Source organism: Trichosurus vulpecula, chromosome 9, assembly GCF_011100635.1.
Source record: "Trichosurus vulpecula isolate mTriVul1 chromosome 9, mTriVul1.pri, whole genome shotgun sequence".
Lineage (NCBI taxonomy): Eukaryota > Metazoa > Chordata > Mammalia > Diprotodontia > Phalangeridae > Trichosurus > Trichosurus vulpecula.
In genome coordinates, this window is record NC_050581.1 from 77,473,258 (window position 1) to 77,488,705 (window position 15,448).

At 37.6% G+C, this 15,448-nt stretch overlaps 1 protein-coding gene across 1 annotated transcript in view; it reads left to right on the forward strand.

Annotated features, from left to right (window-relative positions):
• LOC118832162 (ATP-binding cassette sub-family A member 3-like) overlaps positions 1-15,448 on the forward strand; it is a 259,116-nt gene that overhangs the window by 41,326 nt on the left and 202,342 nt on the right. The window contains exon 6 of the mRNA XM_036739579.1: positions 10,395-10,654. Coding sequence (XP_036595474.1) covers positions 10,395-10,654 — 260 coding nt within the window. The remainder of the gene's footprint in view (positions 1-10,394; positions 10,655-15,448) is intronic.

Genomic DNA, 15,448 nt, shown 5'->3' on the forward strand with positions numbered 1-15,448 from the left:
ATGTGACCCATTGCCACTTTGAATCTGCATTGGGGCTCGATAATATAGACTTACAATATCTAGAGTTTTACAACTGTTTTCCTGGGTCACATTCTTATAAGGACAAGCCACTAGTACACCTAAATAGGTGACAACACAAGTACATATAAATTTGCATCCTTTATCTTGAGGTAGGGGACCAGTATAATCTATCTGCCAAATTTGGGCTGGAGCTTTTCTCTTTGCTATCTGTCTAGTTACTACCCGAGAAACAGTTTGTTCCTTTTCCAGTTGACATACATAACATTCATCTGCTACTTGTTTTAACAATGATTGAGAGATACTAATATCTCGATCTTGTGCCCACTGGTTTGTGGCCTGGACCCCTAAATGGCTGGCCATTTGATAGGCCCATTTTGCTAGTACCGGATCATCAGTTGGTGTCAGAGTAGGGACAATATGTTCAGTCACAATCTTTGCTAGTCGATCAGCATGTGAATTGTACTCATGTTCTTTCATGGTGAGGGCCACGTGAGCATCTACATGAAAAAGTGACAACTTAGTAACCAAAAATATGTCCCATATATCTTCCCATAATTCTTTGCCCCAGACTTGTTTGCCATGAATTTCCCAATTTTGATTTTTCCACATGGGCATCCATGTAGCTGACCCATTAGTTACTGCCCATGAATCAGTGAATATATGACACTGTCCTCCTTATTCTATTTTGATAGCTTGATGTACTGCCATAAGTTCAGCATATTTACTACTTCCACCTGTCCCAGTACGTTCCAAAGTCTGCCTAGTTACATGGGTCATAGGCTACTGCTTTCCAGTGTCATTTGTGGCCCAAATATTTTGTTGTCTCATCAGTAAACCATGCATGTTTCTTTTGTTCTTCAGTTAATTCATCCTACCCCTCATTCCATTTTACCAAGGACTGTACCAACTGTTGCTTTGGTTTAGGGGGTGTGTCATTTCCCTCAGTATCTACATTTGCTATAGATTTATGTAGAGTGGAAACTCCACTTTTGCCTATTTTTGATCTATTTTGAATATCCCTTTTCCATTTAATTATGCTAGCCTCTTGCACATGTCCAATTCTGTGAGAAGCTGGGGTACTCATTACCCAGGTCATGTTCAGAATTCCAGGTTTTAATATTACTTCATGGCCCAGAGTCAGTTGTTCAGTCCCTTCCAAAGCCCAATATGCAGCTAAAAACTCTTTTGAAAAAGGGTATATTGAACTCCAGATTAAGAGAGCGTCCTAGACCAAAATCCTTAGGGTACATTTCAGCTTTGTTGTTTTTGCCATAAACTCCAGTTTGCATATTCATCACATTCACTTGTAATTTCACTTGTAATTTCATTTCTTATAGGCTATAAATCTAGGGCCTCTTGTTTAGCAGCTGTGGCTTCTTCAAAAGCTTTACTCTGCTCAAGTCCTCAATCAAATTCATATTTTTTCCTAATAACTTTATATAAGGGTTTCAAAGTCTGTCCTAGATGCAGAATGTGGTGCCTCCAATATCCAAATGATCCTATAAACTTTTGGGCCTCTTTCTTATTGGTAGAGATAGGAAAATCCTGAATCTTTTGTCAGGCTTGTGGGAGAATCTCTCGCTGCCACTTCTTCCATTGTATAGCCCAATATTTTACGGTTTGAGCTGGCTCTTGAATCTTTGCAGGGTTAATTTCCCACCCTTTGCTTTTCATATGCTCAATTAAAAGTGTAAAACTCTTCTCCACTTCTTTTACATTTTTTCCCTGTAGCATAATATTATCTGTGTAGTGGGTAAGCTGTACACCAGGTAGCTCTAATTCATCCAAATGTTCAGCCACAATCCTATGACAAATAGTGGGGCTATGCAGGTGTTCCTGTGGAAATTGGGTAAAAGCCATGTGAAAGCAAACTGGTCCCATTGTTTAGAATCTATTGGGATCGTAAAGAAAGCATTGGCTAAATCAATAACTGTGTACTAAGTCCCATAATATTTCTGGATCCTTTCTATTAAGGTAACAGTATCTGGAACAGCAGTATACAGGGAGGCGTCACCTTATTCAATTGTCTACAATCCACTGTCATTCTCCATGTCCCGTCTTATTTTTGTACTGGCCAGACAGGATTATTCCATCAAGTGGTTGTAGAGATTAACACTCCTTCTTCAACATATTCCTTTATAGTATCGGTAATTTCATCTTGCCCACCTGGCACACGATATTGCTTTAAAGTAATTACTTCAGAAGGTTCCAGTAAAATGATTGGGTTCATTTTTATTTTTCCCACTAAAACTATATTAGTTCCTGTTTTCCTTACTGCAAATTGATATCTCCCCTCAGGTAAATTTAGGTAAATTTACTTTTCAATATATCTATTGCAATGATGTATTCAGGAATGGGTACAATGATCATGGTATATGCTTTCTTAGGTAATTGTCCAATTTTCATTGTTAGTTTGACTTGTAAATCTGATATTTCAGCCCCTCCTAGTCCTGTGATGGTAATAGGAGTTCCATGTTTAAACTTGTCAGGGTTTCCATATGTAAGGGAGGCCTCTGCCCTAGTATCTATTAATGCCCTAGTTACAGTATTTGATCCATTTTTCCAATATACAGTCAAATGAATATGGGGCCCATAATCCTGTCTGTGTATTTCTTTAATCTGAGCCGGGGCTTGGCCAATTTCCTATTCTCCCTGAAGGTGTGACAAACTTGGTTACAAGGATTCAGGAGGACCTGTAGGAGTGGTTTTATTCTGTGTAATATTAAGCCCTTTTCTTGGTACATTTTGTATAGTTAATTAGTTGGAATACCATCTATTCTTCCAAAATCTACCCCTGTTCTCAATAAAGCAGTAAACATTTCTTTTCTTGTCACTCTATTCTGACTTTGCATCTGCTGGCTATTTACTCTCCTCTCTTTAGGATATTTATCTTTTACCCCCTCCCCAAGTCACTTAATTGTGAAATCTTATCTAGCACCTCTGAAGAGGCTGCCCTGTCTCTCCAGTTAGTAGAGGCAGAATTAGGTTCTTATAAGCAGGAGGAGCCGTCTTCACTTATGCTGGTTCCATGGGGAACTGCTAAGAGGATGACGTGATAAGCCTCGGTGTGCCCCATCATGATAGGAGTCTTCATTACCTCCTTCTTTAATTTTCTCATACAGTCCCCAAGTGAATGCCAGGGTCTGTCTCCACTAGGCCACATAGAGTTAGTAGGAGTGACCTACTACAGCCTTCTGCAGCTAAAGCTAACAGATTGGTCATATGGTTACCTTCCTGCATATGGCAATCCCTAAAAGCTTGCTGTACAAAAGGATTTTGTCTAATACCTATGAATTTCAAACTATCTATATTATCTATCGATACTCCTCCAGCCCCTTCATCACTGACTCTCACCATCCAAGATATTAATGGTTCTCCCATCCTTTGGGTAAACCGACTCAAAATATCTATGACCTCCTGCTGAGTAAAATACTCAGTTATCTCCCTGAACACTGCATGTCCCCCCTAGTTCTCCTGCTTTCTTCTTAGTATTGGGCATATAGAAGCCCCCTCATTTAACGTTGTTTCATTCTCCACCCACACATTCTCCTGGCAGTCATCATGGCAACCAGACCCAGCCTGTACAAGTGCTGCACGCACATTCCTGTTGTTAACATTTCGCTTCTTTCTCTTGGCTAAATGAACAGAAAGATCCTCATGCAAACCAGCTGACTCCCTAACAGTAATTTGTTCTCCTGCCACCTGAGACCCTCCTGTTTGCTCTTCTAAAGAAGAGCCTGAATGCTGAGAATTCCCATGCAAACCAGCCAATTCCCTTTCTGTCTGAGCTTTTTCCTTCAACAGTTTGTCTCTGGTGTTTCATATAATATGGTAATCTGTTATTAAAATCCAGCCTCTCCTACACACCCCTGCCAGTTCTTTCCCTGGTTTTATTGGTATTCCTTGCAAACATCTTTCTAAATCTCTAAGTTCTCCCTTCCATAGCCTCTTTTCCCAGTTTTCACAGGATCCAGTAGATCCTGCCCTCCTGGGATATCTGTTTCTTCCTCTAAAGTCCTTTTGCCTCCAAATAGAGGTCTGATATCTTGTGATCCTGTTTGTGATGCCAGATGTACTGCCAAGGCAATATTCACAGCACCAATGGCCAGAATATGCTAGTGTAGTTCTGAATTACAAAATATAACAGACTCTCCACATGGAAGACAGAAGCAAAACATTTATTCAAATACCAGAAAGCCCAAATGCCCAAACCAGAAAGCCAAATCCATCATAGCAACAAAGAAGTTAATACATATTATCACTTTAGGGAGCAACACAATCCCAAAGTCTTCCCCTTTGCTGGGGCCTTCCCACAAACACTCATAATCCTAGCTTTCTCCTTGCTTGTGTCCTCTCTCTCTCTCTCTCTCTCTCTCTCTCTCTCTCTCTCTCTCTCTTTCTCTCTCTCTCTCTCTCAGCTCTAACTGCTTGTGTCCTCTCTCTCTCTCTCTCTCTCTCTCTCTCTCTCTCTCTCTCTCTCTCTCTCTCTCTCTCTCTCTCTCAGCTCTAACTGCTCTGAGCTCACTTCCTCTCAGTTCTGCTTCACCCTTCCTGCTCCACTGGTTCGGCAAGCTCCTTCCACCACAGGCTTCATATGACTTAGGCTTCCATGTGACTTAAGCAGATCATATGGGCCTATTAATGAATGGGAAGATCTTCAAATTTACATTACCATTACATGAAGATACAAAGAAAGGCAAAAGCTAGTCCCTATTAGGAAACTCATAGTCTAATGAGGAGAGATAATGCGGACAGCAATGTATAAACAAGCTAACTATTTATATCTATATCTATCTACATGTATATGTATATATATCCATATATATACATTATATATTAAGATTTTATATATACATAACATATATTATATATGCATGTATACATACATACACACATATGTATGTATGTATGTTGGTTTTTGTCTTTTGTTCTTGAAGAAGACCAAAATGATAACATGATATTGGTGTCAAGATACAGCATGTCCAACTAGCTGATCAGACCAATGAGAGCTCGGAAGGTTCTACTATAAGTCTAGCACAAATAGTCCACGTGAACATTTAGAGTGGAGATGTCTCCATATTTGCACATCTCATGTTTATTTTGAACTGTTACAGTTCTGTTTTGCCTCATAGATCATGTCATGCTGGGTGGTCCTTTGCCTGTATCTTCCATATCTCACAACTGATTCCAAAGTTCTTCGGAGAGACCTTTATACACACATTTATAAATGTGTGTGTCTATATTGTTTGGGTGTGTACATATGTGAGTGTGTGTGTGTGTGTGTGTGTATGATAAATTGGAGATAATCAACAGAGTGAAGGCACTAGAATTAAGTAGGTGTCTCTTCCAAACTTTGGCCAACCCTACCCTTCACACAGTATCATGTAATCATTCTCTCCACTAGTGAAGAGCCTCTTTTGCAAATGGCACAGGTTTGAACCCTGGGTTACAAAAATATAAAAAAGATTCAAGTTTATGAATCCATGTTAAAAACTTCTGTCTTCAAGAGCCCCAGAGAGGGAGAGGGGAGGTTACTGAGAGGTTAAGTAACCTACTTGTGGTTGCACAGCTAGTATGTACAGAACTCAGGACTTCAACTAAAATACTCTTGACTCTAAGACTGACTAATTAGCTATTTCTACCACACTTCCAGTCTAAATACCAAATTGTTATAAGAGAATTATTTCTTTGTGTGTGATTTCCCTTCCTGGATTCATTATCATCAGAACTAAGATTTTTGTGCTTAAGGAACTTAGAACTCTTAAACTACATACACCAGATTGTCCTTAGGTCTCTTAAGGGAGACCCACAACTAGAGTATATTAATTGTACCGTATCTTATATACTTGGAGCACTGAGGCCCAAATAGATGGCTCAGTGGAGTTACTAAATGCTATTTTTAGAACATGCGTATAATGCCACCCAAAAAGATGTCACAGGCTTTACTCCATACTTTTTGATGTTGGAACATTGGTTACAGATAGCTTCCAAGTCTTTGGATTCTTTTAAGGATAGAGAAGATCTTGACCAATATTTTACTCTTACTGAGACACTAGAAGAGTGTGGAAAAGAATAAACACTGGTTTAATGCTTAGATTTGCTGTCTAGAGCTCTAGAAAGAGAATAGAATCCATCTATGAAATCTTGTTGTCTCTTAAAAACATTGTCATAATGAACTATCCAGTACTAAGTGATGCAAAGCCAGCTATTCTTCTGGTCTACAAAATTACTTCAGAAAATAGTATGGATCCCATAAAGACAATGAATCACTACCATATATTTGACCATAGGAGAGCTCCTTAAGCTGCTTTTTAAATAGGTGGATAGTAACATGGGAGAATTGAGGAACCGGGTCTCATCAAAGCCCTATATGTTATAAGTCTTTGGACACTGGCACCAGATAACTTCTCATAAAGGGAGGATTTAGGTCAAAATTTAAATGAGAAGGGAGCCAAGTTTGGATGTACCATTTGGGAATAAGAAAGGATGCCAGGGCTATCTCAGTTTGAGGCAGGCAGTCCTGTCAATATGATGAGGAGCTAGATCAGGAATACTACTCCTTGCTTACCAGTATATAGTTTTGGAGGTATTAAGGGACCAGAGACCACGGTTCCTTAAGGAAGGGACATACCCCCACTTTGTCACTTCACAGCCCTAGAATTGGGATATCAGGCCATTGGAACTAAAGATATAGGGAGGCCAGGAATTCAGAAGTGGCACTTAATCACCACTTGCTGAGATTATCTAACCAGTCTTTTATCAATCATGCTATTCTAGGGATGATAAATGAGAATGTCATCTGAATAGCCTACTTATATTTGCTGATGTATGTCATTTGAAGCAAGATGGTACACAGATAATAGAGTATATAAAGAGTTAATCATATGTAACTATGTCAGGAGTAAAATTTAACAAAGATAGACCAAGGCAAATTTCTTCAAGCAAAATAAAAGTTTATTAGTAGAGCATGAACCTACCAATACAATTGGGTGCATGGCTGCCTCAGTTTCCAAGCCAAAGTAGAAGGATAGCTTCCCTTTTATAGTTTTTGGGGAATATAGAACAAAGAACAGAACAGAATAGATGAGGAAATAAATAATTGGATGTAGGGCTGATGATGTCGTAGGGTTGAGGACAACATGATTGGTTACATTGCTGAAGCAGGGGAACAATATGATTAGTTTGAATTTGGGAATGAGGGACTAGTAACAACCCCTTCCTTCCCTCTTGTGACTAAGGAGTATTCATTGTTTGAGTCCAAGGTCAGAGATAGTGGGCCAGATATCCTTGAAGGATAGCTCAGTAATGTGCAGATACTGGACCAGACTTCCTGATGTCCTCCCTCTTTCCTCGGAGATAGCTTATTTCCTTGAGGCAAGAATAGAACAGTGATTAGCAGAACTGGATTTCTAAACTTTTAACTGTAAATAAGATCAATTAAAATGATACAGAATCAATTTAATCTTCTCACCTACAGTGTGTGTCTTATGGCTATTACATAATGTATACCTTGAAGTAGTGTATATGTGCCTAGTGTAATTTACAAGGACTTAAATTTTTTTTGAGACAATTAAATGACTTGCCCAGGTTAACAAAACTTGTGTCTGAGGCTGGATTTAAACTCGGGTCCTCCTGACTCCAGGGCCAGTGCTCTATCCACTGAGCCACCTAGCTCACCCAGGACTTAATTTTTTTTAACAGGGTTGAGGGAGGAATGCTCATTCATTTGTAAAGAGTGATCAGGTAAAAGTCCTTCTCCCCTTTTGTGTGATTGATTTCTGAAGTACATTGCAAGAAAGGAACTGCTTCCATATTAGACAAATATCATGGACCTTCGAAGAGAAGACACAAATAGGAACAGTCTAGACATAGATGGGAGTTAGCACATTGGGTACAGATGCTGAGAAGAACACACATGGATCTGAAGAGAGACCTGGGCCATATTTTTAATAGTCTTTGAAGGGAAGGAGTGCCATATATAGATCTCTAATTGGTAGGATAGTGACATAATGCCAAAGTGGAGAGAAATTGGGATGTTAGGGAACCATAAAACCAAGTAGCAGAATAAAAGCTTCAGTCTCAGTACAGAAATATGATGAGGAGCAATCTCAGGGCTTGCTTTTCATTGATACTGTGAGTTGTGTAGACTAGGCAAAGAGAATGGGACTAGGGAAAAGTTCATTTTCTTTTTTTTTTTTTTTTTTTGCTTTTTGGTAGGGCAGTTGGGGTTAAGTGACTTGCCCAAGGTCACACAGCTGGTATATGTGTCAAGTGTCTGAGGCTGGATTTGAACTCAGGTCCTCCTGACTCCAGGGCTAGTTCTCTACTCACTGCACCACTTAGCTGCACCCAAAAAGTTCATTTTCTAAAGGTCAGTTACATAGGACAGTGTTATAATTCACAAGGATTATAGACATTTCTGAAAATAGGGAAGAAAATTTTCTTGACTATCTGTGGTCTGGGATAAGTTTTCTTTCTGTATTTTTGTTGTATAAATAATTTTTTTTAACAATTAATACTTGTAGGGGAGCTGAAGGCTCTTTTTGGAAAACAAAATAAGTTCCTAGAGTTTCCATGGTTGGGAGCATGAATCAGAGTGATTTTGTGTGAGCATCCCCCAAATCGTATACAGGTCCTTATATCAGGGTTGCATTTCTAATGCCAGTTATAGGGAATAGCACTAACTCTCCAAGTTCCTAGACTCATGTATATGTTGATATATAGATATATACACATATTTATATATTTTTGTTGTTTACTCATTTCAGTTGTTTCCAACTCTTTGTGACCCATGCTGGAATAGTTTGCTATTTCCTTCTCCTGCTCATTTTACAGATGAAGAAACTGAGGCAAACAAATTTGAACTCAGCAAGATGAGTCTTCCTGATTTTAGGCCCATTATCCTATCCACTGTGCCTCCTTGCTGCCCCATATCAATATACATAAACGTGTACATACATTTATATGCATGTGTACACACATATCCATATTGCCACAAGGATAGCAACTGAACCTGCCATTTCCCTGGTATAGGTAACTCCAAGATGTGGAAGCTCCTTTTCCAGCTCTATCCATACTGCCTCTCTATAAATATGCGTATAGAGAGAGAGAGAGTGCTAGACTTGGAGACAGGAAGACCTTGGTTCAAATCCTGCCTCAGTTACTTACTAACTCCTCAGTGTGCCTGGGATTCCTGTCAGTCTCAGTTTCTTCATCTGTAAAATGGGAAAATAATAGCACCTACCTCAAACTGTTATGAGTCTCTTGTGAGAGAATACATGTAATGTGCTTTACAAAACTTCAAATACCATATAAATGTCAGCATGGACATAGGCATATATGCTTGCTCGCTCTCTTTCTCTTTCTCTTTCTCTCTCTCTCTCTCTCTCTCTCTCTCTCTCACACACACACACACACACACACACACACACACACACACACACACTATATGCTATCTCCATTTCACATAAAGATAGCTACCATTATATTACATTTAAATAGCTCCTGATAATTTTTTAATGTTTTATTATCTGGATCTCAGTACCTCTCTTATATTTCAAAGAAAAAGGACCTCAACCATCTCTCCTTCCTCTTGTGGAGTGAAGTATTGCTAATCCAAGTCCCTTTTACCTAGTGGGAATATAAATATTTTCTTGATATTCACTTTTTAAACATTCTCGATAAAAAATAAAACAGTTAAGCAGGGAGATGGGCATAACCCGAATTCCAAAATGCTTTGGTATGGGACTATCTCCTCATTGGTGGAGATCAGCAGCCTTCTCTATATGCAGCTGTAGGGAGGAGAGAGTCCCTTTGCCACTAAAGAGATGAGAGTCTCATAGCACTGGGGTTTAGGACTCTGGTTATATGGAAAAATGCAGAAACTTAACAGGATATGCTTACTATTATGATTGGTTAAAGATTTGTCCCTGTATTCAGGAGCTACCATTATGCCAATTACTTCTTCAGTGGCAACAGAATTAATCTTTTCCATGGTGTCTTACTGCATTACCTCATCTCAATTAAGTTCAGTTTATGTAGATTCTGTTAACATCAGGAGAAACTGACATTGCTCCTTTTCATTGACTCATTTCATTGCTTACAGACTGTATCTAGAGGGAAGATTAAATTTCAGAAGGCCCTGAAATTAGCAGGCCTGTAGGGATGAATATTTAAGAGGAACTATTCCAGTGGCCACTTCTGTAGCTTTCTGCCATCCTTCAGACTGAGAACTGTGGGAGTGTCTTTCATGCCTTAACTCATCTAATTCTGTGAGTGGGCAGGTCTGATTTTCCTAATTCATCAATTGATGTTCATCTGTAGTGTTTTTCAATCTGTTGTGCTTAGTTAGTATCCTTTGCTTTCTCATTTAGGATATTTCCGAGAAGGGTTTCTGTCTCTGCAACATGCTGTCAACAGAGAAATCATGTATTACCACATGAATGACTCTATGACTCAGCAGTATGAGAAAATCACCATTACTATGAAGAGGTTCCCGTATCCATCTTACATTCAGGACCCATTCGTTTCAGTGTTAGACGAAAATTTTTCCTTGTTGATCATGCTGGGCTTCCTTTGCACTTCAGTCTCCATCATCCGTGTCATTGTTCAGGAAAAAGAAAGAAAAGTGAAGGTAACCATCTATCAAATCATCTCTATATCTATCAGTGGTAGTACTTGGATCATTAGCCATGAACCCCAAGGGTTCATGTATACTTTTCAGACCATTAACTAATTAATTAATTTCTTCACTTATTTATTTTTAGCATTAATTTTTTTAAAATTTTGAGTTCAAAAGTCTCTCCAATCCCTCCCCCACCTGTTAAAAAGGCAAGCAATATGTTACCATTTATACATGTGAAGTCATGCAAAACATATTTCCATATTAGTCATGTTATAAAAAAAATGCAAGAAAAATAAAGAAAGCGAAAAAAGTATTTGCACTCAGAGTTCATCAGTTCTCTCTCTGGAGGTAGATAGCATTTTCATCTTGGAACCGTCTTGGTTCATCAAATTGATCAAAGTAGGTAAGTCTTTCACATTACAATATTGCTGTTATAGTGTACAGTGTTCTCTTAGTTCTTCTGCCCATTTCACTTTGAATCAGTTCATATAAATCTTCCCAGGTTTTCCAGAAGCCATCCCCTTTGTCATTTCTTATAACACAATAGTGTTCTATCACATCATATACCACAGCTTGTTCGGCCATTCCACAACTAGTTGGTATCCCTTATAAAAAGAACTGCTACAAATATTTTTGTACATGCAAGTCCTTTGTTTTTTTCTTGTCTTATTGCTATAGCTAGCATTTCTAGTACAATATTGAATAATACTGCTGATAATGGTCATTCTTCCTTCACCCTTGATCTAAATGCAAAGGCAGCTAGTTTATCCCCATTATAGATAATGGTTACTCTTGATGCTACTTATCCTTTTAAGAAAAGCTCCATTTCTGTTGTGCTAATCTAGAAACATTCCAGTGTTTTTAATAAGAATGGGTATTGTATATGATTTGTTGTTTTTGTTATTGATATGGTCAGTTATGCTTATAGTTTTCCTAATATTGAGCCAGCCCTGCATTCCTGGTATGAATCCCACCTGGTCATTATGCAGTCTTTGTGATATATTGCAATAATCTCTTTGCTAATATTTCATTTAAAATTTTTGCATCAATATTCATTAGGGAAATTGGTCTATGGTTTTCTTTCTATGTTTTTGTTTTCCCTCGTTTGGGTATCAAAACCATATATATGTGGAATTTGGTAGGGCTTCTTCTTTTCCTGTTTTTTCAAATAGTTTATATAGTATTGGAATTAGTTGGTCTTTAAATGTTTGATATAATTCACTTGTAAATCTGCCTGGTTCTGGGAATTTTTTTCTTAAGGACCTTGTTTGTGGCTTGTTCAATTTATTTTTCTAAGTTCAGATTATTTAAATATTCTCTTTCCTCTTGTTATTCTGGGCAATTTATATTTTTGTAAATATTCATCCATTTCACTTGTATTGTCATTTCTATTGGCATATAATTGGGCAAAATATCTTCCAATTGCTTTAATTTCATCTTGATAGATAGTGTATTCAGTCTTTGCATTTTTGGTACTGATAATTTTCTTCCTTCTTTTGAAAAATCATACTAACCGATGGTTTATCTATTTTATTGATATTTTCATAAGACTAGCTCCTAATTTATTAATTCAAAGGGTGTTTTTTACTTTAGTTTTATTAATCTCTCCTTTGATTTTTGAGATTTCTGTTTTGGTATTTAATTGGAGACTTTTAATTTGTTCTTTTCTAGGTTTTTTTTTTTAAATTCCATTCCCATTCATTGATCTGCTCTTCATTTCTCTTATTGACATAAATATTTAGAGTTATAAATTTTTGCCTAAGTATTGCATTGGTTGCATCCCACAAATTTTGGTACTTGTCTTCTTATTGTCATTATCTTTAGTGAAATTATTGATTTTTTATAACTTATTCTTTGACTTTATCATTATAGGAGAAGAGAAAGAGAGAGAACAGAACAGAGAGACACCATCCTTTTTATCCTGGCTTCTGTTTCTCTAATAAAAGAGGATCATTGTGATCCCAGATATAGAAGAGGCAGTCCTTTTCTGTGCCAGAATCCCTGAATTATTCTGTAAGTCTTTCTCTGAATCATTTCCTCAGGCTTAGAGGACAATAATAATTCAGTGAAAGAAAAGTACAAAGCAAATCCTCCTGGACTATACTATATACTGCTTAGATCAAATGCTACTCACTGTGGTGACTACCTAAAGGAAGTATCAGAGTATGATTTAAAAATCCATGTTCACTGTTTCTGTGAAGGGGTCATGCCAGTGGGCCCTACATTTATAACAACAGTATATATTGTGACATTGTATCTTCCAAATAGAATTACTAAACAGATGCAATTCCAACGGCATGTTTCCACTTGGAAAAATAGCAAAACGTGGGTTTGGTTTAGCTTTTCAAGATCTTGCATGAAATAAAACTAAAAAATCATCAGTAGTAAAGGTCTTTGAGAACAGAGACTCTTGTTTTTGTATTTGTACATGTAGCACTTAATATGGTCTCTTATATATTGTTGTTATTCAGTCATTTTCATATATGTGTCTGACTCTTTGTGACCCCATGGGGGTTTTCTTGGCAAAGATACTGGAGTGGTTTGCCATTCTCTTCTCCAGCTCATTTTACAGATGAGGAAATGGAGGCAAACAGGGTTAAGTGACTTGCCCAGGGTCACACAGCTAGTAAGTGTCTGAAGCCAGATTCAAACTTAGGGAGATGAGTCTTCCTGACTCCAGGCCAGACACTCTATCCTCTGTGCCACCTTAACTGTCCTGTCTTCTACACATTAGATGCTTAATAAATGTTTGTGGAACTAATTGAATTTAATTGGGTAACTTATTCCATTTCCTAGGGCAGCCTTGGAAAATATCTCACATTCAACCCAAATTCCATATTCTACAGTTTCAATCTGTATCTTGGTCATTTCTATGCAAGGGAAATGGAAAACACCTAATCAACAATGTTGCCCTCCTTGTTTCATATTCAGGAAGAAGGTATAAGCTTCACTTCTCCATACCATTTTATTTATTCATTAACTCAACAGATACTGAGGTTTTACTAAGTTTAATGAACTATGGTAGACAATAGGGGTTACAAAAATGAACAAGAGAGTTCCTCCCTGCCAGGACTTTACAATATAATCAGGCAGTTAATACATGTTTTCAAGCAAGTACAATGGCAAAATGTTGTAAATGTTATATAAAGTGTTGAGAGAATTTACAGGAAGGAGAAATCACAACTAGTTGGAGGGGGGAGGAGGGAGGGTAGAATACATTTCAGAAGTGAATGACATTAATAGAGATGCAAAGGTAGGAAACTATAAAATGGCTAAGTCGAGGAGATAGCAAATTCAAGGGAGGTTATTTTTAGTGTAAAAGAGCCTTGATCATGTTTGTAGACAAAGATAGAATATAGGCCTAGAGGAAGTAACAGAGGTTGTGATTAAGAGCTTGGGTTGAGAGGTTAATCTTGGAAATGAGGAAGGATCCTTTTTTGAGACAGGAGAGAAGGAAAAGAGGGTGGGTAAGATTATAGAGAAATTTGAGATGGAGAGAATGGAAGCTGTGGAACCCAGCTGTTTTGTAATATGTTGTATACAAGATGTTCATAGACCTCAAACTTTCTTCCTGAGCACATTATTTTTAAAAGGAAGTCTCCAAACAGTAAATCAGTTTCTAGGCACTGAGGCAGCAGAGTGTTTGGTTCGCTCTTCTGAATTATTTATAAAAGAAGGAAAGGCTGATTTACAATTTATCATCTTTTTTTTTTTAACTGGTTCTAAAGGGGAGGAAGGAAGCTTTTTCTTTAAAAAAAAATCTTTTCCTTTTTTTTGAAACTCATAATTATTAATGAAGTTCCTCAGAGGAGATTACTCTTCCTGTTCCCATTTCCTTGGAGTCAGCTTTTGCTACTGGAAGTCTTATAAGGGACAACTGTGGGATAGTAAGGGAGAATATGCCTTGTAAGTATAGGCAAATCAGACGGATCTTCAGAGAGGGAGTAAATTCTCATCCATCTGTGCTTCCCTAACTACTCCAGAGAAATAAGTCCTTAGCACTCCTTTCATCTTATTTCCTCAAGAAAAAATAGTGATACCCATCTAACTATTATTAATGAGACTAAGAAACCTTAGAAGAATGGCTCTTTCAGACCCATGAGTAAAATGTAGTTTTAAATTTTTTAATAATATACCAGTCAAGCACGGTCTTTTCACTCTAGTAATTCACGTTCTCCTTAAAAATTACTGCCAGTAATATAACACAAAATTGCATATAAATATAGATTTGAGTTTAAAAACAATATAGACTTATTTGGCTAAAAGGTGATAGTGTCAGTATGGTCATTGCTATCCTTTTACAGCCACAGTCTCACACTCATGCATACTCAGGTTTACTGATGAATATATATGAAGCGTGGCCAGCATCACAAATTTTCTACTTGAATTGGTGGTAGAATATGCAGTGCTTTCTCTGATGGCCCAGTTTCTGATTTGAGGCAACTTTCTGCAGGCATGTACATTCCAGCATAGTGATTCTACAGTTCATGGGGACGATCTGATCATTTATCTTGAAGATTTTTTTGTCATCTGGAGACAAAAAATTTACTTCTGAGTATCTTATTTATTTCTGAGTATCTCATTTCTATCATGATAAGCTCCAATTTACATTGGAATATGAGTATTTATTGGCATCCACAGTCTTTGCTAAATGTACTTCATTATAGTTCTTTGGAGTTTGTCCACTTTCTTCAGAGCACCACTTCAACCTCATAATTCTTTCAGATTTTCTAATGATTCCAATCAACAAATGTTTATTGTGAAACATTTATTAACAAAGGGATAGTTGAAGGAGCAAGTTTT